The following is a 23748-nucleotide window of genomic DNA, read 5'->3' on the forward strand; positions in this document are numbered from 1 at the left end:
ATGTTTAGGTATAGTTAGGTTGTTAAGAGTTTAGAGATTGTGTTTTTATTTCGAGCATGTTAGAGACACAAGAGACATCAGCAGAGGATGAAGACTTCTATCAATCAAAACTATGTAAGTAAAGCATCTCATTTACACATAAAGACACACATGTTTACTGTATAAATAGACGTCACGTTTTACTAATGCCTGTAAAATGTCAGAGAGGAACGCCAACATCCACTGATGAAGGAGGAGAAGAAAGATGGAGGACGGGAATGCCAGCATCTACCAATGGAGGAGAAGAAATACTTTTATTAACCAAAACAATGTAAGTAAAACCTCTCATTTACACAGAAAGACATTGGACACGTTTATTGTAAAACCTGACTTTCTAATAATGCCTGTAAAATGTTGCACTTGACCACCAGAATCCACTGATGGAGGAGAAGGAAGATGGAAGAGTACCATCATCTACCAATGGAGGAGGAGGAGGACTAGGAGAAAAATGGGAGAGTACCAGCATCCAAAAGTGTCCCACAATCAGCCCCAGGGTGAGATATCAGCAGAGGAAAGAAACAATATTAACCAAAACAATGTAAGCAAAACTTCTCATTTACACAGAAAGACACTGATCACATGTTTAATGTATAAATAGAAGTCACGTTTTACTAACACCTGTAAAATGTCGTAGAGGAACGCCAGCATCCACTGATGGAGGAGAAGAAAGATGGAGGACAGGAGCACACAAACATCAGCACAAGACGGAGATGAAGAAAGACTTCTATCAATCAACCAAAAACAATGTAAGCAAAGGCTCTCGTTTGAACACACATTTAATATAAAAATAGGTGTTAATTACTGTACTAGTGCCTGTAAAACGTCTTGTGTGTGATTACAGATTCACTTCAGAGGAGAATCAGACTGTTTGTTCCAGATGTTCATCACCACAGCACAGAATGAGACAGCAGTAGTAGTAGTAGTGTTTACTCTGACTGCTTTCATTTCAACTATAAATAAATAAAAAATAATATCCTAAGAAATCAAACTTGGTGAAATGCTTTGTGTGCTTTCCATTAGAACCTGAGCTCATCTTAATCACTGGGATGTTTCTTCATCAGTTCACATGGAGATTATTTATATAATATGAAATTTAAAAAATGCATTCATTCCAAACCTGGTTTTATGGAGATGGCATGCAGATATCTTGCAGTGAAGTAGAGATGCTATGCTAGCAGACAGCTAATAGAAAAACGTGACTTTTACAGATATTTTTTGGTGCTAAAGGGGTAAGGAATCATTTATGTGTGTGAGAGAGAACCCACGGAGGAGATGGAGAGTCCCACACGGCAAACAAGAGGACAGGTAGCGAGCCTCACATGCACGTACGCACACACCTCTCAAAACACGCCCTCACCACACAGAAGGAATTTATAATAAAGAATAGGGCTGCCAACTTTGGTCGTTTAGTCACCTAAAATGGCTGATGCCATCGGGGTCGACCAAGATTTTCATTGGTCGACCAGACTTATTAAATATGCAGGGACTTTGACTTTCAATGTCAGCATTAAAAGTTGCTCATTATTTGCAAAAATAATAAAATTACAATGGTTGACATTTGTGTGATTTTAATAATGTAGTCTACTGATATATTTTGTAAGTCGACGGGCTTTTTTTCCTGTTAACTCTCGCCACTGTCAATTAAGTATATGATGCAACGTCGCACGTGCTCAGTCCACATGCATAGCAGACGGCAGCATCAACCTGTCTCTCATCTGCACACTCATCCTGCTGTGCAAGGAGGATCCAGTTTCGACGAAATGAAGGATTACATTCAAGACCGAAGCAAATGTGACTCTACAGGGCCACTGGTGTGTGGAAACAAAACCAGGGCAGATACCCCAGGCTCCTTCTGGCTGCAAAGCGACTCCTCTGCGTCCCTACCATCCATGCCTGCAGAGCGTCGAGCGCATCTTCTCCAAAGCGCCCTAATGCTCATTTCTGATTTTTGTGTTAATCTGTTCACATTACCATTTAAAACGTGACCTGTATCAGACCCCAGTGTGAATGGTTTGTGGCTCCAATCTGACCCGCGTGCGCATTGTTGCGTTTGTCTCAGAGTTTTTGTGCAGGAGAATGAATGAGCAGGTTCAGAGGAGGACGAGGAAAAATAAAAAGAGACAATTATTTTGTTTTTGGTGGTTAAACACAGACCATTTATGATGTGAACCTTATTCAAGCTTTGGCCTGAACTCGAAACTGAAACCGACGGGTCCGACAGACATTACGTATTTATATCCGTGCCCAACCCGAAACCTACAATTAAAACCTATTTTTTCCTCAAACAAATGACATATTTACGTTTGTTTTAGTGGTAAGCCTGCTTTTATTAACACTTAACAGACAACTGTTAAGTGTCATTATCAGATCAGCGCACAAGGTAAAAAGTGCACGTCAAACACACAGGTGCGCAGCACGCGCTAGAGATGGCTCTATTTACATAATCCACGTATCAAATATAAGGATTATCCATGTTCTTGTGAAGAAAAAGGATTGATTCAATAGTGGACGCTACAAGCGTGTCTTAATTCTTTTTTTTTTTTTGGTCGACTAATCGCTACTTGTGCCATAGTCTTGGTCGACCAACCATTTCCTAATGAGTCCAAAATCACACAAGACAGCTAAATACACAATAGGACAATAAAAATACAGAAAGGTTATTATAGTATGGAAACATTCAGCACACTTCTGTATTTAGAGATTTTGAAAAAGATCGAGCCAGCCAGGAGTCGAACCTAGAATCTTCTGATCCGTAGTCAGACGCGTTATCCATTGCGCCACTGGCCCTGCGTTCCACTCTTGATACCCACGTGATATAAAGTGAAGGTGGGAGGGGGGGAGCAGAAAATGCCTTAACTCTTCTCTCTTTTAACGTGAATGTTTCAATACAGTCTTCGGTAAAGCTCAGGAATGTGTGTGTGATGCTACTGTTTTGAACAGAATAGTGCTTTGTTCTTACATCAGACATGGGCAACTGCCGACTGTTGGGTTATATCCAGGGCTTTAAATTAACATCTGCCAAATGCAGGTAAAAATTTACTTTGGGGGGTAACATTGTAGCGTTACTAGCCATTTTGGCTAGTTCCAATGCACATTGCACTTTAAACGCAAGCTGCTATTTTGATATTCATATTGAATATTTGCTAATATTCAAGTATTTAGATGATTAAATTATATAGTTAATAGTAGCCGTGCTGGCTGGTGATCTAAAAAGTTAATGGGGGAGCTACACAGCTGTCCGGAGCTGAAACCCGCTCGGTTTGAAATGTATTCATTTACAAGGACAGTGCATATTAACATAAAAGCTAAACTGTAGAATATGCCAGAGTTAGCCAAAAGGCTAGTTTTCATCTGTAGTCCTAGGCCAGATGTACAATAGGCACCCTAGAAATAGGTAAAGCTAGTTGATTATCACATGGCAAAAAACAATAACCATTACATTACATTTGCTGCAGCAGCAGGAATAAGACACCAAAACAAACAAGCAAAAAAGAGTTCATGAGCGACAGAGCTAAAGTGGGAGTGCAGCTGCAGGCAACAGGACATAGGCACAAGCAGCAGTTCATGAAACAACTACAATCAGTATTAAAAGACAGTCATTGTCAGTTATAATACAAAGCATTAAAAGGAAAGTGAACATTCAAATGCAGCAATATCGAAATTAGATAAGAACACACAAGACGACACAAGAAAGCGGCGGCGAAAGTTCAGTGCTGGCATGTTTGATTGCGAAGGAAGTGGAATACATTATAACTTTTGATTTCTCTGATTGGTTTTTGGAATGTTGTTCCATTCTTTTGAAGCTTTAACAGTGAAGGCTGAGTGACTAAACACTGAGTGGAATGACAAAGTCTCCTCTGGAGTGGTGTGGTTGGCCTGGGACCAGCTGGTGAGGCAGTATGCGAAAAGATCATTGAATGCATAAACATTTTGGCTGCTCGGGTGGACATTAAGTTTCTGATTAATCGAAAGTTGGGTAGATTGAATTTTACTTTTTTGACAGTTTTGGTAATATGAGAATTAAAGTTAAGTTTGGAGTCTATGAGAATACTGAGATACTTAAATTCTGTAACTATTTGAAGTTTTTCACCAGAGATCACAATGCGTGGATTTGCTGTGGAGCTGGTAGTTCTAGTAAAAAACATACCGACTGTCATGGTAACAAATGAAGGCTGCACTGGTTTAGCCATTCACTGACCTTGACCATAGCGTTTGTAAGTTTAGTTGCCACTGCTGTTTTTGATGGCCCATGTACGTATAGAACTGTGTCGTCCGCATTCATTTGGATATTCACTCCTGAGCACAAAAGTGGTAGGTCATTAATATACATGCAGAACAGAAGAGGGCCCAGGATTGATCCTTGGGGCACTCCAGTGGACAAGTGAAGGGGTTCAGACTGATAGCTGCCAATATAGACAATTTGTGATCGGTGGTAAAGATAAGACGCTACCCACTTTAGAGCATTATCCGAAAGTTGAAATGAGAAAGTTTGGAGAGTAAAATTCTATGATTAACAATATCAAAAGCTTTCCTGAGATCTAAAAAGATGGCTCCAACAACACTGTTCTTGTCAAGCAATGATTTAATTTTTTCAGTGAAGAACCAGTTCGCTGTCTCGGTAGAATGGTTTGGCCAAATCGAAGTTGTAGTGGATGGAGGGAAAAGACAGTGTTGTTCAGGTGATCTCTAATCTGTTTTCCAGAACATTTCACATTACTGGCAAAATACTAATGGGTCTGTAATTGGAAATGATTTGTCTGTCCCAAGATTTAAATATTGGGGAAACAATGGCTGACTTCCATGCATTTGGAAATTCCACCTCAGCGACTAGACTGATTTGTCATTTTTGTGATGGTGATAACTAGTGATGAACCCACAAATACAGTGGGTATGGAAAGTGTTCAGACCTCTTGAACTTTTTCACTCCTTGTTTCATTGCAGCCATTTGCTAAAATCTCAATTGGGATTAGGTCAAGGCTCTGGCTGGGCCAGTCAAGAATGGTCACAGAGTTGTTCCAAAGCCAATCCTTTGTTATTTTAGCTGTATGCTTAGGGTCATTGTCTTGTTGGAAGGTGACTCTTCGGCCCAGTCTGAGGTGCTGAGCACTCTGAGAGGTTTTCTTCCAGGATATATCTGTACTTGGCCACATTCATCTTTTCTTCAATTGCAACCTGTCGTCCTGTCCCTGCAGCTGAAAAACACCCCCATAGTATGATGCTGCCACCACCATGTTTCACTGTTGGTATTGTATTGGGCAGGTGATGAGCAGTGCCTGGTTTTCTCTACACATACCGCTTAGAATTAACGCCAAAAAGTTCAATCTTGGTCTCATCAGACCAGATTATCTTATTTCTCATAGTCTGGGAGTCCTTCATGTGGAGTTTAATATGTCTTGGACTGAAGAGAAGCTTCCGTGTGGCCACTCTGCCATAAAGCCCTGACTGGTGGAGGACTGCAGTGATAGTTGACTTTGTGTTCTCCCATCTCCCTACTGCATTTCTGGAGCTCAGCCACAGTGATCTTTGGGTTCTTATTTACCTCTCTCACCAAGGCTCTTCTTTCACGATTGCTCAGTTTGGCTGGACAGACAGGTCTCGGAAGACCATTTAAGGATTATGTAGGCCACTGTCCTCTTAGGAACCTTGAGTGCTGAAGAAATTCTTTTGTAACCTTGGACAGATCTGTGCCTTGCCACAATTCTGTCTCTGAGTTCCTTGGGCAATTCCTTTGACCTCATGATTCTCATTTGCTCTGACATGCGCTGTAAGGTCTTATATAGACAGGTGTGTGCCTTTCCTAATCAAGTCCAATCAGTTTAATTAAACACAGCTGAACTCGAATGAAGGAACTTATCAGAAGAAATGGCGAGCATGTGAGTTAAATATGAGTGTCACAGCAAAGGGTCTGAATACTTATGACCATGTGATATTTCAGTTTTTCTTTTTTAATAACTTTAATAACTTCTACAGTTCTGTTTTTTTCTGTCAAGATGGGGTGCTGAGTGTACATTAATGAGAAATAAAATGAACTTTTTTGATTTTAGCAAATGGCTGCAATGAAACAAAGAGTGAATAATTTAAAGGAGTCTGAATACTTTCCGTAACCACTGTATTTGTGTCTATCTGTAAAAAACAGTGCAATAGAAGCAACAGTCAACAAAATAGTTGTTAAATGCTGTAGCAACAACAGCTGGATCAAAGATACGTTTTCCATCAAATAAAAGTTCAACAGGTTTTCTTTCTTTGTGTTCCTGTCCCATCAGTTTTTTTAATTGATCCAAAATCAACTTCAAATCGCCCCCTGCTTTGCTTATTATGCTCAGAAAAAAGGAATCCCTAGACTTTCTCAACATAGGTGTAACTTTGTTCCTCAGCATTGTAAAATGGTGTTTATTGTGACATAGTTTTGATTTATCTGCCTTTTTTTTTTTTTGCAAGGTCACATTCTTTCATTCGCCCTGCGATGGACTGGCGCCCTGTCCAGGGTGTACCCCCGCCCAGTGCCCAATGAGAGCCGGAAATTGGCCCCGGCAGACCCCCGCGACCCTGATAAATGGGAATTAGCGGGTTTGAAGATGGATGGATGGATGGATGGACATTCTTTCATCACTTTCAGGTTTTCAGCATTAATCCATGGAAGACTATTCTTGGAGTTTCTATTTCTAAATTTATGAGTAAACTCCTTAATGAAATATTGCAGTTTACTTGAGAGCACGGTACTTCCCTCGTGTAAGTCTTTCTCTGCAAGCAAATGACTCCAATTAAACCTGTTTATTGTGTCTTTGAAACGGTCCTGCTTTTTGTTAGGTATTCTGGTTTATTCTTGCTCTTTAGCAGTAGAAACGCAAAATATTTTACTGATGGCGATAAATTACTACCAGGCTAAAACACATTTGTGGAGATACAATAATTTTTAATCCAATACATTCCAAATCACTATTTGACAAGTCTATTTTCTCACAGCGAATGCTGTTTTATATGTACACCTTGACAGAGCCTCCTTTAGATTTCACCCTATCTCTTCTGTAAGTTTGATAACCTGGTATGGTAATGGCTGCAGCAGGTGAATTTGCATAAAGCCAGGTTTCAGAGAAACATAGAAAATCCAAATTTCAGTTTATTAACAGATGTTGGATTTGTTAATTTTTTGATATGAGACTGCTTACGTTAAGGTGTCCAAGTAAGCCCTTTGGTTTTATGCTTGAGTCCTGTATTATTTTGGAGTTGTTGACAGTTCTGAAGACATTCCACTTCCTGTTTTTCATGACTGCTAGATTTGTAGTCAACTTCCTGTTTTGCTTTGTAGTACTTCCGGTCGTAGCTAAGCTACTTGTGTTAGCTTTGTTTTCCCTTGAATGGAGATGTAACTTTAACAATTGTCGAGTTGGTGAGTTTTCACCTTCATTATTAGACCTGTATGGTGATTTCTGCTGAAATACAGAAAAAGTTGCTGGAGTCTGATGTAAAAATATATAAAGAAAAAAACAAATTACTTACTAAAAAAAAAACAACGAGCCAGCCAGGAGTCGAACCTAGAATCTTCTGATCCGTAGTCAGACGCGTTATCCATTGCGCCACTGGCCCCATGTATGACTCGGTTCCCACATCGGACAAAATTACTGGGGTTGGGGGATGTGTGTGTGTGTGTGTGTGTGTAGCAGCGCTGCAGAGCTGGCTCTACAACAAAACCCAAGACAACACAAGCACAAGAACAGATGAGTGAGAGCGGTAGTGGAAGACTTTTTTTAAACTCTCATCCTGTACATTTTGTAGACACACATGGTGACTCCAGACACCAAAAACATAACGTAAAAATATCGGAGCATAGGGGGGATTCCGACCGGCTGTAGGTCGAGGCAATTCTTGGTAGTGAGGGCCAATCAGCTCTCGACTTGTGACCAAGAATTAGGGGGATTCCAACCGGCTGTAGGTCGAGGCAATTCTTGGTAATTCTTGGTAGTGAGGGCCAATCAGCTCTCGACTTGTGACCAAGAATTAACCAAGAATTGAGCCCGTCCACCAATCACCAATCGCATCTCGCGGCGCTTCCCGAAGTCCCGCCCCACAGCAACCAAGAATTGACCAATCAGAGGACCTCTATCATTCTTAGCCAGCGGACTTGGACAATTACCGGAGATATCACTGTATCACAGCATCGCTCAATATTATATCGATTTTTACAAGGTAAGTGCAATGAACTAAGTAATTTGTGTTTTTAAAACACTTTTTAAAAAATGAATTGGCCATTTTATTATATTCACGCTCGTAATTACGACGCTTTTACCTGGCCCAACCCCCCACTACCTGTTTTTCTGGGGTTGTTTCGGCACTTAAACTCGTTGTTTATAGTGCTTCAAGTCACGGCAAAGTGTCAAGATTTATTTTCCGATGGTAGCTTAATTTATCAATGAACGTAATGTTACAAACGGAAGTGTGTAATTTTTTTTTTTTTTGGTACGCGGTTACTGTTACTACTGTAACTTAGCGCGCCTACTTTAGTTCTGTTACTTTTACAACTGTCTTAAACTGTGTTCCATTTATTTGTAGATTTGTGTATCAAACATTCATTCAGTCAGTCAGTCAGTCAGTCAGTCAGCTCGTAATTACGACGCTTTTACCTGGCCCAACCCCCCACTCTACCTGTTTTTCTGGGGTTGTTTTCGCACAAACTCGTTGTTTATAGTGCTTTAAGTCACGGCAAAGTGTTAAGATTTATTTTCCAGTGGTAGCTTAATTCATCAATTAACGTAATGTTACAAACGGAAGCGTGTATTATTTATTTACTGTGTTCTTAAACTGTGTTCCACTTATTTGTAGATTTGTGTATCATTCATTCATTCATTCAGTCAGTCAGTCAGTCAGTCAGTCAGTCAGTCAGTCAATCGTTTATTCATTCATTTCCCCCTGATAGGGCAAATGTGTGTAGATAATTCAGTACTTTTTTATATTTATTTGAGGTTAGCATCTAGCTCCTCCTTTTTCTTTTAACAAGTTTGCTAATTAAAAACTTAGCTGTGTTAGGAATAACATGTTAATTCTAAGTCAGCGTGTGTACATAGTGTATCCAAATATTTACTGTTAATTAAACATTATCTGCTCATTTACTACAACAAAGCAACTGCTGAAATGCCTATTCAGTCTTTTTTATTTCTTTGTCAAACAGATGGAACCCCACTTTTTTAGACGGGCTGATGGTAGCTTAAAAATATCTGACTCCTTTGAGGTCTAACAGGTCATGGCCTTGGTGCAAATGGTAGGGTGTTTGCTTAGTGTGCGTGAGGTAGTGGGATCTATGCTTGCATCCTCCAATTACCTTTATGGGGAATGGTGGCCTTTTTTACCTAGATTAAGTAATTCTGAATATGGTTGCCAGGAAGATGCGTGTGTGGGAAATAACGAGCGGCCTGAACAACCTATCATGGTTGTGGCTTTAGAATTTTTTTGACAACATTTCTAGTGACAAACCTAAGATTAACTTTAATGGTATGTTATGAGTTTATGTAAATGATTCGTAGTTTTTTCGTTACGATGGACATTTTACTGTGGTTGAAAACTTTCAGGACTGTGTAGTTCATCCTTGTTAACTTTTAATCGTTCGCTGGTATATGAATACCGGAAGTAGAATGTAAAACTTTATAGCCTTTTACATTTGATTATTTTGCTCCTTATCGTCTTTTATTTATTTCAGCTTTTCGCAAATAATTTACAGTCATGCTGCTGTATATGCCTATAGTATTAAAAAAAAGAGTTTTTAAAATGTAATTAAACTCCACCCACGTACTATAGGGGGCGCCAACAGACACTAGGGAAGCGAAGAAGAAGCCGTCCGAGCGGACCCGACTAAAGCCGAGTTCATTCGGCTTTCTGTAACTTTAGGGAGAAATGGCGGCGTCCGTGTGCCGAGTCGGTAGCACCGTGGGTCGTTCCCTCGTTAAATCCCGCAGCGTGAGTTGACGACACAAATGTTCACCATGTTATTTTTGTGAGACAGTAATAATGTTAAACACGTTTACTGTTTATTTGGTTAACAGAAGCTTAAAGGAAGGGTGCTTTGCTAAATGTTAGGCTAACGAGTAAAATAGTCAGAGCAGAGGTTTAGCATCGGCTAGCTCACAGTGACTGAAGGTCAACTGACTAGGAAAGCTTTCTTTTATAACATCACTTACTACTACTTTATTTTAGGTTTGTTGTGTGGAGGCTAAAGTCATGTTTTTGCGGTTTATGTTCGTTACAAGGTCAAAAGGCGCCGACATTTATGGATCGTCCTCAGTCGCCCTCAAAGCTTCTTAGCTAGCATAGTAGCATTATTAATACTGTGGATCACTGACAGGTAATCACACAGTCAGGGTCAGTCTGAAGAGATAAACATTAAGAAATAATATTGCATTATTAGTGGTGTGTAAGAAATAATAATGATTCATCTATATAGATGTGTACTGACAAATTATTTCTGACTTCTGTGGCTGATAAACAACTGAAACACGAAACTCTCCCCCACAATTTTGACTTTTAAAACAATTCTAGGTGTTGTGTTTATACAACTTATGACCATAACATTAAGGAAGTACATTTTTTGTATCCTGTAAACGTTTTATGCACTTTTTGTGTTGTATGATCACATTTCTAACAATAGTTTAACTGGCGGTGGTCATGAAAATGATCACATTACATGACACAGCAAGTAAAGCTGAACACATTGCTGTAGTTAATTGTTACCTATCTTCCTTAAAAATGACTAACTTTACTTTGGAACACAGACTTTAATATTTATTAAATAATGTACAAAACTAATCAAACAAGCTTCAATGAATAATGTTTCTGAAACAAAAAAATAATTCAAAAAATCAAATAAAATCCCTCCTATTACTGCTTACATAAAATGTTTTGAAGCAGCTGTTTTATACATTACTCCATAACACTGGTTTTGTTGGCTGCTTTTATTTTGATGGAAACTCAGAGGTTTTTTTTAATTCTCTTGAAATCTTTGCATTCAACTAGGGCTGGGCGCTATATCGAGATTTAAGAAATATGGAGTTTTCTGTTTTGGCGATATAGAAAATTACAATATCGATATATATATATATATATATATATAGTTTTCATAGCTTATTTTGTTCCTGCCTTTCCCTAAACATCCACACTAAACTCACTCACACATGCTGTCTCTTAGAGGAGAAAAAGCAAAAGCCAAAAATGTAACATTATTGTGCAGCTGTTTGTTAAATAAATGTGTTTGTGTGGCATTTAGCATCATCAAATGAAACCCTAAATTGTCTTTCTTGTCAGGCCTAATTTGAATTAAAATGATCAAGATTTATATCGTATATCGCCAATTTGAGAAAAATCATCAACATCTGAATTTTGGTCCATATCGCCCAGCTTTACATTCAACATATTTAGGGCCAAAATTTTCCATAATCACAGAAAAGTGATTTTTAATAAAGCCAGAGCATATACAATCACATGTCTGTTTTGGGACATAATTACACATTTTCACAATATTTTTTTACATAAACAGGTGATCAGGTTTAGGGATGTCCCGATACAACTTTTTCATTTCCGATACGATACCAATATTGCAACCTTTAGTGTTGGCCGATCCGATGCGATATCAGCATGAATCATACATACTTTTATTACTTATTTTGGAGTGTGGAATGTTAGAAAAGGCTTGATCGTGTGATGTTACTCAAACAGAGAACAATAGTCAACAATTCAAGTTCACTTCATTTATTTTTTACTGTCAGTATATGGTGGAAACAACTGAGGGCGGGGACAAAAACGACAATAACTTTTCGGAGATTTTAGATGCAGTTCGATAAAATCTGATATTCGTTTTCTGGCTGATATCGGAGATATATATAAAGTGCTGTTCAATGTTTGGCAAGGTTAACCTTATTCTTTAGTACTTGGAAAACCTTGTTTATTATTGTAAAGTAATGTAGCATTATAGAGGGGAGAAAGTAGTTTTTGTTTTTTGCTTATTTGTTAATAGTCAGTTTGATTTTACTTTTAAAACAAAGGAAAACGTCCCACACTGCACACGTCCACTGTGGAGTCCTAATTTTCCCTTAATGACGTGTAGCTAGCAGGCTGGGGTTTCCTGGTTTGATGCAACAATTAATTTCATCCTGAGAGTCTTTTATTTGGTTTATGGTATTAAAAAAATAAAAATAACAGGTCAGTGTTCACTAATCAGAATCAGAAAGGTTTTAACGTTTTATTAGCCAAGTACAGTTTAAAACAGCACAAGGAATTTAACTTGGAAGTTAGTGTGAAGAAAAAAAACTAACCAGAAACAAAATTTTTAATAATGATAATCTGAGTCCATTTGGGCAGATCACATGCACAGATCTGTTGTAAGTAACAGTAGAAACAGCCTCTTCTCACAATGTAAGGTATATAAAACTGTAAATTTGGTAATGTCTCTTGGAAAAATTGAAAATTCACAAACTAGATAAAAAGAATACATGTTTAGAAAAGGTTAAAAAAAATGTATCAGGAAAAATAAACTAGTGATGAACAGAAATTCCGGCCACCGAAACACTTTTCTCACTTAAACGGGATGTTGTAAATAATGACGCATGCACATTATTATTTAATGTATGAGTGGTGTCAAGTGAAACATTTTATTTTGTTTTATATTGTGCATTGTTGGGATGCCAGTGCTAAATATTTTCATATTTTAATTGATATATTATTTGAAGCATTAATATTAATGAATACAATTGCAATGTTTTAATTTTACTGAGGTTAGCACAAATTCAGAACAATAAATGCAATGGGACTAATAATTTGCATTATCATTTATTTCGGTGTTTCAGCTTTCGGCCAAGAATTTTCATTTCACTGCATCCCCAAAATAAACCATTAAAGTCCCTTTTATTGTCTAGTTGTAAAAAGTTGCTCAGAAGGAATCACTTGTTTTGTTTTTCCAGTTTTCTTTAAAGTTATTCCGTGTGAATAGAAAGTTTGTTACTGTGATGTAGTTCTTGTGTTGTTTTTTACCCTTCAGCCCATCCTGCTGTCTCTGAGGCGCGGCCAGGCCTCCGTCAGCTATGCCCAAAGTTTACTGGGAGCCCCTGAAACCCGCCTCACGGCCCTTGACAATGGTTTGAGGATTGCTTCTGAAGAGACTGGACAGGCTACATGCACTGTAAGAGAAAATCTGATTTTAAATGCACTTTATTGATTTCATGAGGGACATTTTGTTTACAGTGCTGAGGAACGAATAAAGTTTTTGATCTATTTAATGGCCTGATTTCCTCAATTAATTACATTGTTGCCTGCTTTAGCAAAAATAAGCCCTGAAGTATTGTGCATTAACTTTTAAAATTAAGATATTGCATTCTAAATAAAAGTGCAATATCATTTGGTTGGGTGCCCATAAAAACATTTAGCTGTAAAACTGTAGCAATTAAAAAGGAAAAATGATAGTAAACACTTTTTAATCATTGTTTTACCTTCTAAATCAGTTGTACATATGCAAATTCAATCAATGTCCACAAAATTTGCAAAGCTAACAGTTTCCCCATGCTCACATCACACCGTGGCAGTATTTTTTGTTATCTCAAATGGTTGAAAGATCTTTCAATTTTTTTAAAGTCCTGGAATTTTCTTCAAAATTTTCCACAAAATTATTAAGATTTATTGGTCAAATGTTGACGTTCACTGATATCTGTCACGTATTGATTAGTTATTGTCGTGCCTTACATACGTATTGTATCATTTGTACCTGGAACTGCAAATAAGGGCATATTAATGTTCAAATTGCTTGTTTTACCATCTTAAATCTGTGGACCACTTGAGATGAAACTGGTCCATATTTGGCCCCTGGACCAAAATGAGTTTGACGGCCCTGCTGTAGACTTTGATACAAGAACATGTTTACAAAGCAGCTTCAGCAGTTAATTTATTGACACAGACACAATAATTAAAAAAAAGATCAAATATTCAACCACAATAATTACATTATGATTTAACTAATATAGTGTTGGCGTGGCCAGCATTATTATTTAATTTTGACTTGTTTTTCACTTTGTTTGCAGGTTGGACTCTGGATCAGTGTTGGTAGTCGCTATGAGAGGGAGAAGAACAACGGTGCAGGCTTCTTCTTGGAGCACATGGCTTTCAAGGTAGAACCAGTGTTACCAGGCCTGGGCAATATATCAAGATTTCTATTTTGACCATATAGAAAATTACAATATATCTTATAACATTATATATTTATTTTATAGTTTCATTTGTATTAAAATACTGGTTTTAGGAGTTACTGCTTTTGCTACTTCTCAGAATAACTTGAAAAACACAGTTAGATGGATCGCTGAGTACGTCCTAACACAGACATCTCCTAAATACGTGCTGTTCTTTAGAGCAGTGGTTCTCAACCTTTTCAGCCCGCGATCCTCAAAATAAAGGTGCCAGAGACCAGGGACCTCCACTGTACCTGAAGGTGGTTGAACACAGACATTAACATTGAAGAACAGTCATGCGGAGACAGGGCCATCTATAAGGGGGAATAAAAGGGAGAGCTTTTTGGGGTCCATCCATAAAGTCAGCAAAATGATGGTCCATTGTTCTATGAATCTGTGATAACCACATTTATTTATTCATCTGAATAATATCCACTGTTTACTGGAAGGTTGGTATTATTTGCACCCTAGTGTACAGTATAGGCATCTTAATGATGTAAATCTTTCTTTTAATCAGCAATAAATCCATTTGAAAGTGACAAAAAATGGCAGAAAAGCTGGTGAAATGGGATTTAAAAAAAAAAAAAAAAGATCAATATTGGAACAATTAGTTTGAAATGACAAATAATGGGCATGGTAAATTGTGAATGTGCTTAAATAGTCTAAAATAAGCATGAAAACAGGTTAAAAGTGACAGTGGGCCAACATATGCAACATTAGGTGGGAAAAGTGGTGGAAAGAGTTTGTAAGTATCAAAAATGTCTTGAAAGTGGAAAAAATGTAAAAAAAAAAAAAAAAGAGAGAGAGATAATAATAATTGATGGAGAAGGGCAGAAATGTAGCAAAAATGCATTAAAAGGAGCAAAAATATGGCAAGAAAAAGTGATGAAAATAGGTTAAAATATGGCAAGTTTGGTGTAGTTGCAGAAAAAGAATAAAAACAAGCAAAAATGGGTTCACCCCAAATGGGGTCCTGGCCCCAATATTGAGAACCACTGCCTGTGAGGAAAAGATGTCAAAAGTGGCACATGTTGTGCAGCTGTTTGTTAATAAATGTGCATGTGTGACATTTTGCCTCAGCAAATTGAACCCAGAATTATCTGTTGGGTAAGATTTTTTTTTTTAGTTAAAAATAACGAGATTTATGTCGTATGTCACGATTTTGATAAAAGTATATCGAGATATACATTTTCCTAAGTGTCTCTTTACATCAGTGAGGCTATAAGTCGTTTTCATATTATCTGTGCACTCATCCTGCAGGGAACAAAGAAACACCCTCAAAGCGCCCTGGAACAGCAGGTAGAGTCTATGGGCGCTCACCTGAGTGCCTACACGTCCCGGGAGCACACGGCATACTACATTAAGGCCCTATCCAAAGACCTGCCCAAAGGTGCTGTTACTTTACATTTTTATTGGACCTCTGGGTTCATTTGTGTCTGACGCTTCCATCCAATACAATTTGCTACGTTTTGAACTGTCAGAGTTGTTTAATTATGTCTCCCCAGCTGTGGAGCTGCTGTCAGAGGTGGTGCAGAGCTGCTCCCTGAACGAAGCCGACATCGAGCAGCAGAGGGGCGTGGTGCTACGTGAGCTGGAGGAGGTGGAAAGCAATCTGCAGGAAGTCTGCCTGGACCTGCTGCATGCCACTGCTTACCAGGGCACTCCTCTGGGACACAGCGTGCTGGGCCCCTCCAGCAGTGCCAGGTATGAGGAACACAACAGTCACTGAAACACGTGTATACATTGAGAGGTTTATCTAATCCCTGCACTCAACCTTGGTTAGGAATCTGACTCGTCATGACTTGGTGGATTACATCAACAGTCATTATAAAGCCCCTCGCATGGTGCTCGCTGCTGCTGGAGGTAAAGCACTTCTGTCTAATATTTACTTATTGTCAAGATATTTGTTATAGGGGTGTACATTGCCATGAATCTGTTGATACGCGTCACGATTTGCATGTCACAATATGATTCATCCCAATACGATATACATTGCGATGTCGACAAGTACAAATTTCACCTTTACAAGCACAAAATGGTATGAAATACAATTTATTTCATTTAGTTAAACTTGCGAGAACAGATAAATGCTAACTAACTGTAATTCAAGTAAAATTATCAAAAAAAAATAAGTGGAATGTTTATTATCAAACTGTCAAATTAAATGTTTTTGCTTTTTGCTTAAGATTTGGATTTTGTTAAGTTATTAAATTCTTTAAAAAAAAAAAAAAGTAACCACATCTATGAAAGTGCCCGGTATGATTAATGAAAATAAAGTGCAATTAATTTCCAAGGTAAAATGCATTAAGGAGTTAGTTTAACAATTCCATTTCCAATTTATTTATAAAGCACGTTTAAACACAAACAAAGTTTGACCAAAGTGCTGTTCAATGACACAAAAAATAAACATGAAATACAACATTGAACATAAAAAGACAATATGTTAAAATGACATAGATTCACACGGTGTAAAAAGCCACAGCAAACAAATGTGTTTAAAAGAGATTTAAAAATGGGCAAAGGAGCACGGTTTTTTGCCCTTTTTGCCTTAAATTAACGGCAGAAAATTGAAGATCCAAAAGTGTCTGACAGTCATTCACCTGTAGGGAGTAAAATCACTAACACGGGGGCAGAGGGAGATGCAGGCCACATACATCGGCGCCATCTTGAGGTTGAACAAGGTCTTCATTCTTGTACAAGTATATTTTTGTATTATATTTGTATTATTATTTTATTTGTTTCTACTGTAATGTGTGCACTTTATTTAAACCTTTTTTTCCTTAGCAGTTTTTTTACCTAATTATGTATGTTTTCTTTTCTATTTCTTTTTTTCTTTGTTTGGTGTTTATTTTTTTCATTTGTAATATTTAACGATCCTCTGTGTGAAGTCATTTTCCCGTGAGATAAAAAAAGTAATTCTGATTCTGACACCTAGCAACGGGGTGTTTATGTGCTGTGCATATGTAAGTGCAATTAAATGGTGGTTTACTATTAAAAAAAACATGATCAAAAAATGTTTTTGTTCTGGGGATCAATACGATAAACGCGCGGTGAAATATCACGATATACCTCAGAATTAATTTTTTCTTAAACCCTTAATTTGTTAATTTTGTTTGTTTGATTTAAAAGGTGTGAACCACGAGGAGTTGGTCGGTTTGGCCACAGATCACTTGAGTGGGCTGTCCTTTGAATATGAGGGTGACGCCGTCCCAGTGCTTTCACCATGCAGGTTTACTGGCAGTGAGGTAAGACTTAGCTCCTCGAGCTGGTTATTATTACATAACATTATAATTACATTATAACATTTCAAAAATCTTAAAAATAATCCAGATTAGATTAAGATTAGATGACCATTAAATGTGTTTACTTTTATCTGAGCCATCAGTGCGTTTTGTTTGTTTTCTTTTCTTCGTCCAGATCCGCATGCGTGACGACGCCTTGCCCCTGGCACACATTGCTATCGCTGTGGAGGGTGCTAGCGCTGCTAGTCCCGACATCATTCCTCTGATGGTGGCCAACGCAATCATTGGCAGCTACGACCTCACCTACGGAGGAGGAAAGGTAGGAAAGATTACCTCATGTTGTCTGTGGAGAGTTAACGCAGAATTGAACGATGTTTGAATGCATTCAGACAGAAACCCCTCTAAGCTTTGCCCACTTGAGATTGACGGTGTCTTTAGTGGCCATTATTGGGGGGCAGATCACTATCCTCTCTGTAAACCTGGGTCAGGGGTCTCACCCCCTGACTCTGGACCTGTTGGGAGTAACACTGTAACAAACCAAGCCACATTTTTCAAAATGTGGGAGAGTGACCGCCCAGAGATTTCAATATGAATAGTCCTACATTGTTTTTAAACATCTTTATATTTTGAACATTTTTGGGGAGAACCCAGGCCTTGGCAATATATCGAGATCCAAGATATTTCAAGGTTTCTGTTTCGGTGATATAGAAAATAGAATAATTTTATAGTTTATTTTGTATTAAGAGACTCAGTTTAGGAGTCATTGCTTTTGCTACTTCTCAGTGCAGCATTAAAAGCACAGTTAGATTGATTACTGAGTGCGTCCTAACCCAGACCAACTTTTAAACAAGCTATGCTACAGAACTCACTCACACGTGCTGTCCTTTAGAGGAGAAAAAGTCCAAAGTGGCACATGTTGTGCAGCTGATTGTTAATAAATGTGCATGTGTGGTATTTTACATCAGCAATTTCAAACCAGAATAGTCTTTCTGGTAAGATCTTTTCTAAGTTAAAAATATTGAGATTTATATCATATCGCCATTTTGAGGAAAAATATTGTGATTTTGGCCCATATCGCCCAGCCCTAGGAGAACCTGTAAATGTCTCTGCTCAGGCCTGGATACAGGCTGTCACAGACACTTTCTCCCTTTCTTCTTCTCCTTTTTGTGATAATGTTTACCATAAATTGAAAACCCCTGACATGGACGTTTAGCATCTCCTAAATGTAACCACACATGGTCATCAACTCTTGTTTTTTTCCAGTTCTTTTGGTTTTAGTTACTAAGTGTTTGATGTCTTTTCCAGTTTAACTCTACTTTGACGTCCTCTTGTAGCACCTGAGCAGCCGTCTGGCTCGATTATCCGTAGAGGAAAACCTGTGCCACAGCTTCCAGGCCTTCCACTCCGCGTACAGCGACACTGGCTTGCTGGGAATTCACTTTGTCACGGATAGGAACAATATTGACGACATGATGCACTGGTCCCAGAATGCTTGGTCAGTAATGGTTGGAGAACAATGGGTGAAGAATAAACTTTCTGGGAAATTGTTGCTTGTTTTTAGAGTCTGGTAAATACTTTTCTTTACTACAGGATGAATCTGTGCACCACCGTGACAGAGAGCGACGTAGCCAGAGGCAAGAACGCGCTGAAGGCTGCCCTGGTTGGACAGCTGAATGGTGAGTGAGGTTTATCAATGGTTTAACGCACCAACACTCCCACTAAAAAGTTTGGACACACTTTCCAATTGAATGCAATGGGAAGGTACACATCAAACCAAACCACTGTAACTAACTAGTAAATGTTTCTGTGTTTTAAAGGAACGACTCCAGTTTGTGATGATATTGGTAGACACATCCTGAACTATGGGCGACGTATTCCTCTGGCAGAGTGGGACGCTCGTATTGATGTAAGATACCACAACAGAGTGATGCAGCGTCCTTTAAAGCCTTTTCTGCTTAGTCTATATCTACGTTTACACAGTGGGTCTTAACTCTTTCAGTGCCAGCCATTTTCAGATTTTCTACCCCCCTCAGTACCAGAATATTTTCTACTATGACTATCTGAAATCTGACACCAGATTCTGAAAGATTGAAGCCTCTACTTTCATTAAAAAAGTTTTTCTGGCTCGATTCGTTCTTTTGTAATCAGCCGTTGAATAGAGCAAGTTTTACACAAATCTTCAGTTTCAGATCGAAAAGCTGAGAAAAAAGCCTTTTTCTTAAAAAAAAAACCCCTGTCAGTGACTTATAAGCTATTTTTTTGCTTTAGTGACAGCTCTTAACATCTGAACATTGTTTCCTTATAAAAAACAAAAACAGAAAAAAACACTAACAGAGCTTTTGATGGCAAAATTATTATTATTGTGCTATTTATGTCACAGTTGAATGGATTTTTTACTGTATTTTGGCGTTCCTCCAAGTTTTTTCCCGTCAGCCTGCACACACGCAACTTCTTCCTCCTCCCGGACATGCAGAGTGTCACTGCGTTCATCGTTTTTTTTTTATTGTTCTATCTCACCATCACCACATTATCCATGAGTTCCACACATGCTCTGGTTTAGTGTGCGCTGCTGGGAACGTCAGCTCTCGTACGTAGTACCATTTTCTGTCTCAAAACGCCTTTCCTCTCTCCCTCTGAGCTCTGCTGAGCATGGATGATCTCTCATCCAAAGGTGCGCTGCTACCTCTTACATGTCACCTATTATTTTGCTATCTGGCTCACAGGCTGGGGGTATTTAAATGCGTTAGTTAAAAAAAAAGAAAACAGTATTTTATTTTAGAAAAAATTAAAAAAGAAAAATACGATATGTTTTTAAGAAAAACAAAATATTTTTTGAAAAATAAGATTTTTTTAAAACTTAAAAAAAATTTAATACAAAAACATTTTTTTGTTTTAGATAAATAAAGAAAATTAAAAAAGAAAAATGTTTCTTTTTTTAAATACGATATATTTTTTTTTTTTTACAAAAACAGTTTTTAAGAAAAAAAGATTTTTTACAAAAATAAAAAAAATTTATACAAAAATAACATTTGTTAAATACAAAAATACGATTTTTTTTTAAAATAGATTATTTTTTCAAATAAATTATTTTGTTTAAAAAAATAAAAAAATTTCGAATAGAAAAATACTTTTTTTTTTAGGAAAAATAAGTTTTTTTGTGTGCTCATTCATATCACACATTAAATATGTTTTCTATCAGTTTGGAATATGAACGGAATACAAATCACGATTGGGATTTAGTAGCACATATAAAAGTGGCCTGGGTCAGATTTGAAAAAAAATCTGATTTGTGTTTAAACTGTCTTAACCAGATGGATACACGTCGCATATGGGCAAAAACATCTGACTTTGGTCGCATTTGCCTATGTTAACTCGTCTATTCCCTGTTTCGTTTCAGGCTGTGACTCCTAAGATTGTGCGTGACATCTGCTCCAAATACATCTATGATAAATGTCCTGCTGTGGCTGCTGTCGGTGAGTTCCTCTGCTCAAAGATTAAACCCTGTTCTGTAAACAGCAATGTAAACACATGCTTCCTGTCTGTTTTTCTCCATCAGGCCCCATTGAGCAGCTGTCTGACTACAACAGAGTGCGCAGTGCTATGTACTGGCTCCGGTTCTAAAACGCTCTACACGCTTTTCTTCAATCGTACACCACCTCTCTCATGCCAGTTTGTCACTATTTTATTGTGACATCACAGGCAACATCCGATCTTCTCCTTCCTGTCTTCCTTTCACTTTGTTCATTTCTGCTCACTTCTGTTCTTAATGCACTAGTCGTGCAGCCAGTCTGCACATCAGTGAGTAACAGAAGGAAGTAGTAGTGATATAGTGGCACAGATGATGGGTTAATAAATACTATGTAAACATGTACTTGAGGTGAGTCAGTGGCACAGAATTTTAAGGGTATGGAGCAAGATTATATTTATAATTTCTGTAACATTTGTTTCGGTCATTCATTGTACATAGCAGAAGCTCTAATTACGACAGAATAAAGAGCCAAAAAAAAACTTCAAGGTGTGTCTTTTCATTTCATTACAGAACAGTGTTTTTCTAAAGGTATTTTCTATACTTTTATTTATAGTCATAAATATGTGTTAAAAAAAATCTGTGGAAAACCTCTGACAATGATTGTTCAGCCTCATACGTATATGACTGACTATTTTGTAAATATACTTAGTTGGGATGCACAATATTTTTTATTTATTACTTTTTTTTTTGGCAGATTATGCTGATATTTATTCAGTTATTTGGCCATTAACCCATATCAATATTTTTCCCCATCCCATAATTGCAGAGATCTAGTTTCTGTAGTGGAATTAAAATACAGAATTATTCTGCGTACTCTGTATTACGTTGGCAAATGCAGACATAAGACAAAGTTAAAACAGTAATTGTTCCTTGTGAAAAATAAGAAATACTTTTTGTAAAACATGTCATTTATTCATGACAATTGTTTTTAAACCAAATAAAGAATATACTTGCAGCCTATCTTTATTAAAACAGATGCTTTATATTTAAATGTTGTACTTGAGTGGTGAAAACAGCATTTTTACAAGATCCAAAAATTCTACTTTGAACTTGAGTGCTTCTTACCTCCGTTGGTTTACAACCACTCCTGCAGAGTGAAACTAAGAATATTTTCTGAACAATTTGAGCCCATTTTTGCTTATTTTTACCCATTTTTTGCAACTCTACCAAACTTGCCATATCTCAACCTATTTTCAACTTTTTCTTGCCATTTTTTTGCTACATTAATCCCATTCCTGCCACTTCATCAAATTTCAGTGCCCTATACCCTCATTTTCAACACTTTCAAACCCTTTCCACCACTTTTCCCACCTAATGTTGCATATCTTCATGCATTATTGTCACTTTTAAACCTTTTTTCACCATATTTAATGCGTATTTTTGCCAGTGTAACCACATTCGCGATTTGTCATGCCCATTTTTTTTATTTTTTATTTTTGGCAGTTTAAACTAATTGTTTGCCACTTTAAAGCCAATATTGGCACTTTTAACCCTTTTTGGCCACTACTGTGCAACTTTTAACCAATTTCAGTGGTTTTTAAAATCCAATTTCACCAACTTTCCCACCATTTTTGATCCATTTAAACCCATTTTATTTCTGATTAAAACAAGGATTTACATCTTTAAGATGACTGTATACAAGGGTACAAATAAAAATAACAGTGGATTATTCGTATAAATAAAGAAATGTGGTTATCACAGATTTATAGAACAATGGACCATCATTTTGCTGACAGTAACGCTATGAGTTACTTCATGACATCCGTTCGTTTGTGGGTAACTGGGAACATTTGTTATCTCCCAGTGCCAGAGGCCTGGGAGAGCTATTGACATCATACTATATACTCCCAGTATTCCTATCATTAGTCAGATGACCATAAGTGCCTTGATGGGCTGGACTGTGGGGGGTGACTCAGGATAGAAGGTAGGATCTGTGATGCCTGGTTTGCACACAGGCAGTGTTGCCAGATTCAGCTGATGAAGTTGGAAAAATTCCAAACATGACGGACAATCCTAAAGGAAGACAGAGTAGTGGACATTAACTGTGTGAATCTGACCAATGTGTCAAGACTGACACAAACAAGTTTTCTGGAGGTGCTGCCACTTTAATCCTCTCAGGAAGAAAAGCTCTACATGGTCGATGATCCCATCAATGCTGAATTTAAAGTTAGCACCGTAAGTTTAAAAACATGTTTCCCTTTCCTGTGCAAGAAAATTAAATGAAATGAATCCCAGGGCCACGTTATCAACATTCATGTCAGCATGTAAAATAATGGCCAACCTGAGCATTAACACAGGAAACAAAGGTTTTTTTTTAATGTTTTGTATATTTTTCTGTCATCTTTGTATATTTTTACAGTTGTCTTTTGTGTTTATTGTTGTTGTCCTCCACATATTCTCTAATTTTGTGTCTTTGATGATGTTTTTGTGTGTGTGTGTGTGTGTGTTTAGAGTTCTTTCACATTCTGTTGTTGTAATTTTATATATATTTATGTAATTCTGTGTTTTTGGAGTCATTTTGTGTATTTTTGTTGTCATTCTGAATGAATTACTGTAATTTATTTATTTATTTTTTAGTAGTCTTTGTGTATTTTTGTTGTTTTGTATGTCATGACTTATTTTATGTATTTTTGTTTTTATTAGGGCCCGAGCACAACGGTGCGTAGGACCTTATTGTAATGCACCTCGTTTTTATTATTATTCTTACAGAAAGGTGATCACATTTTTGAGGGCCTAAACACGTTCA

The 23748-nt window shown here is 37.5% G+C and overlaps 1 protein-coding gene, 1 long non-coding RNA gene and 3 other non-coding genes across 5 annotated transcripts; 3 read left to right on the forward strand and 2 right to left on the reverse strand.

Moving 5' to 3' along the window:
• The first annotated feature begins 260 nt into the window (after positions 1 to 260).
• Positions 261 to 728, forward strand: LOC114463821 (uncharacterized). The gene is made up of 3 exons (XR_003674126.1): positions 261 to 310; positions 411 to 577; positions 674 to 728. It is a non-coding gene; the product is annotated as an uncharacterized LOC114463821 (long non-coding RNA).
• Positions 729 to 2753: 2025 nt separating this feature from the next.
• On the reverse strand, positions 2754 to 2826 carry trnar-acg (transfer RNA arginine (anticodon ACG)). Its single transcript has one exon. It is a non-coding gene; the product is annotated as a tRNA-Arg (tRNA).
• Positions 2827 to 7550: 4724 nt separating this feature from the next.
• On the reverse strand, positions 7551 to 7623 carry trnar-acg (transfer RNA arginine (anticodon ACG)). Its single transcript has one exon. It is a non-coding gene; the product is annotated as a tRNA-Arg (tRNA).
• A 2220-nt stretch (positions 7624 to 9843) lies between these two features.
• On the forward strand, positions 9844 to 21481 carry uqcrc1 (ubiquinol-cytochrome c reductase core protein 1). Its single transcript, XM_028447502.1, has 13 exons — positions 9844 to 9984; positions 13055 to 13195; positions 14088 to 14174; positions 15492 to 15621; positions 15737 to 15935; positions 16015 to 16094; positions 17361 to 17476; positions 17649 to 17792; positions 18808 to 18968; positions 19064 to 19149; positions 19291 to 19379; positions 20871 to 20946; positions 21030 to 21481. The coding sequence occupies exons 1-13, from the start codon at positions 9922 to 9924 to the stop codon at positions 21092 to 21094; spliced, it is 1437 nt and encodes a 478-aa protein (XP_028303303.1). The 5' UTR covers positions 9844 to 9921; the 3' UTR covers positions 21095 to 21481.
• Positions 17882 to 18003, forward strand: LOC114464142 (small nucleolar RNA SNORA26). The gene has a single exon (XR_003674166.1). It is a non-coding gene; the product is annotated as a small nucleolar RNA SNORA26 (small nucleolar RNA).
• Positions 21482 to 23748: the final 2267 nt, after the last annotated feature.

The sequence above is a fragment of the Gouania willdenowi genome, chromosome 5 (genome assembly GCF_900634775.1).
Source record: "Gouania willdenowi chromosome 5, fGouWil2.1, whole genome shotgun sequence".
Classification (NCBI taxonomy): Eukaryota; Metazoa; Chordata; class Actinopteri; order Blenniiformes; family Gobiesocidae; genus Gouania; species Gouania willdenowi.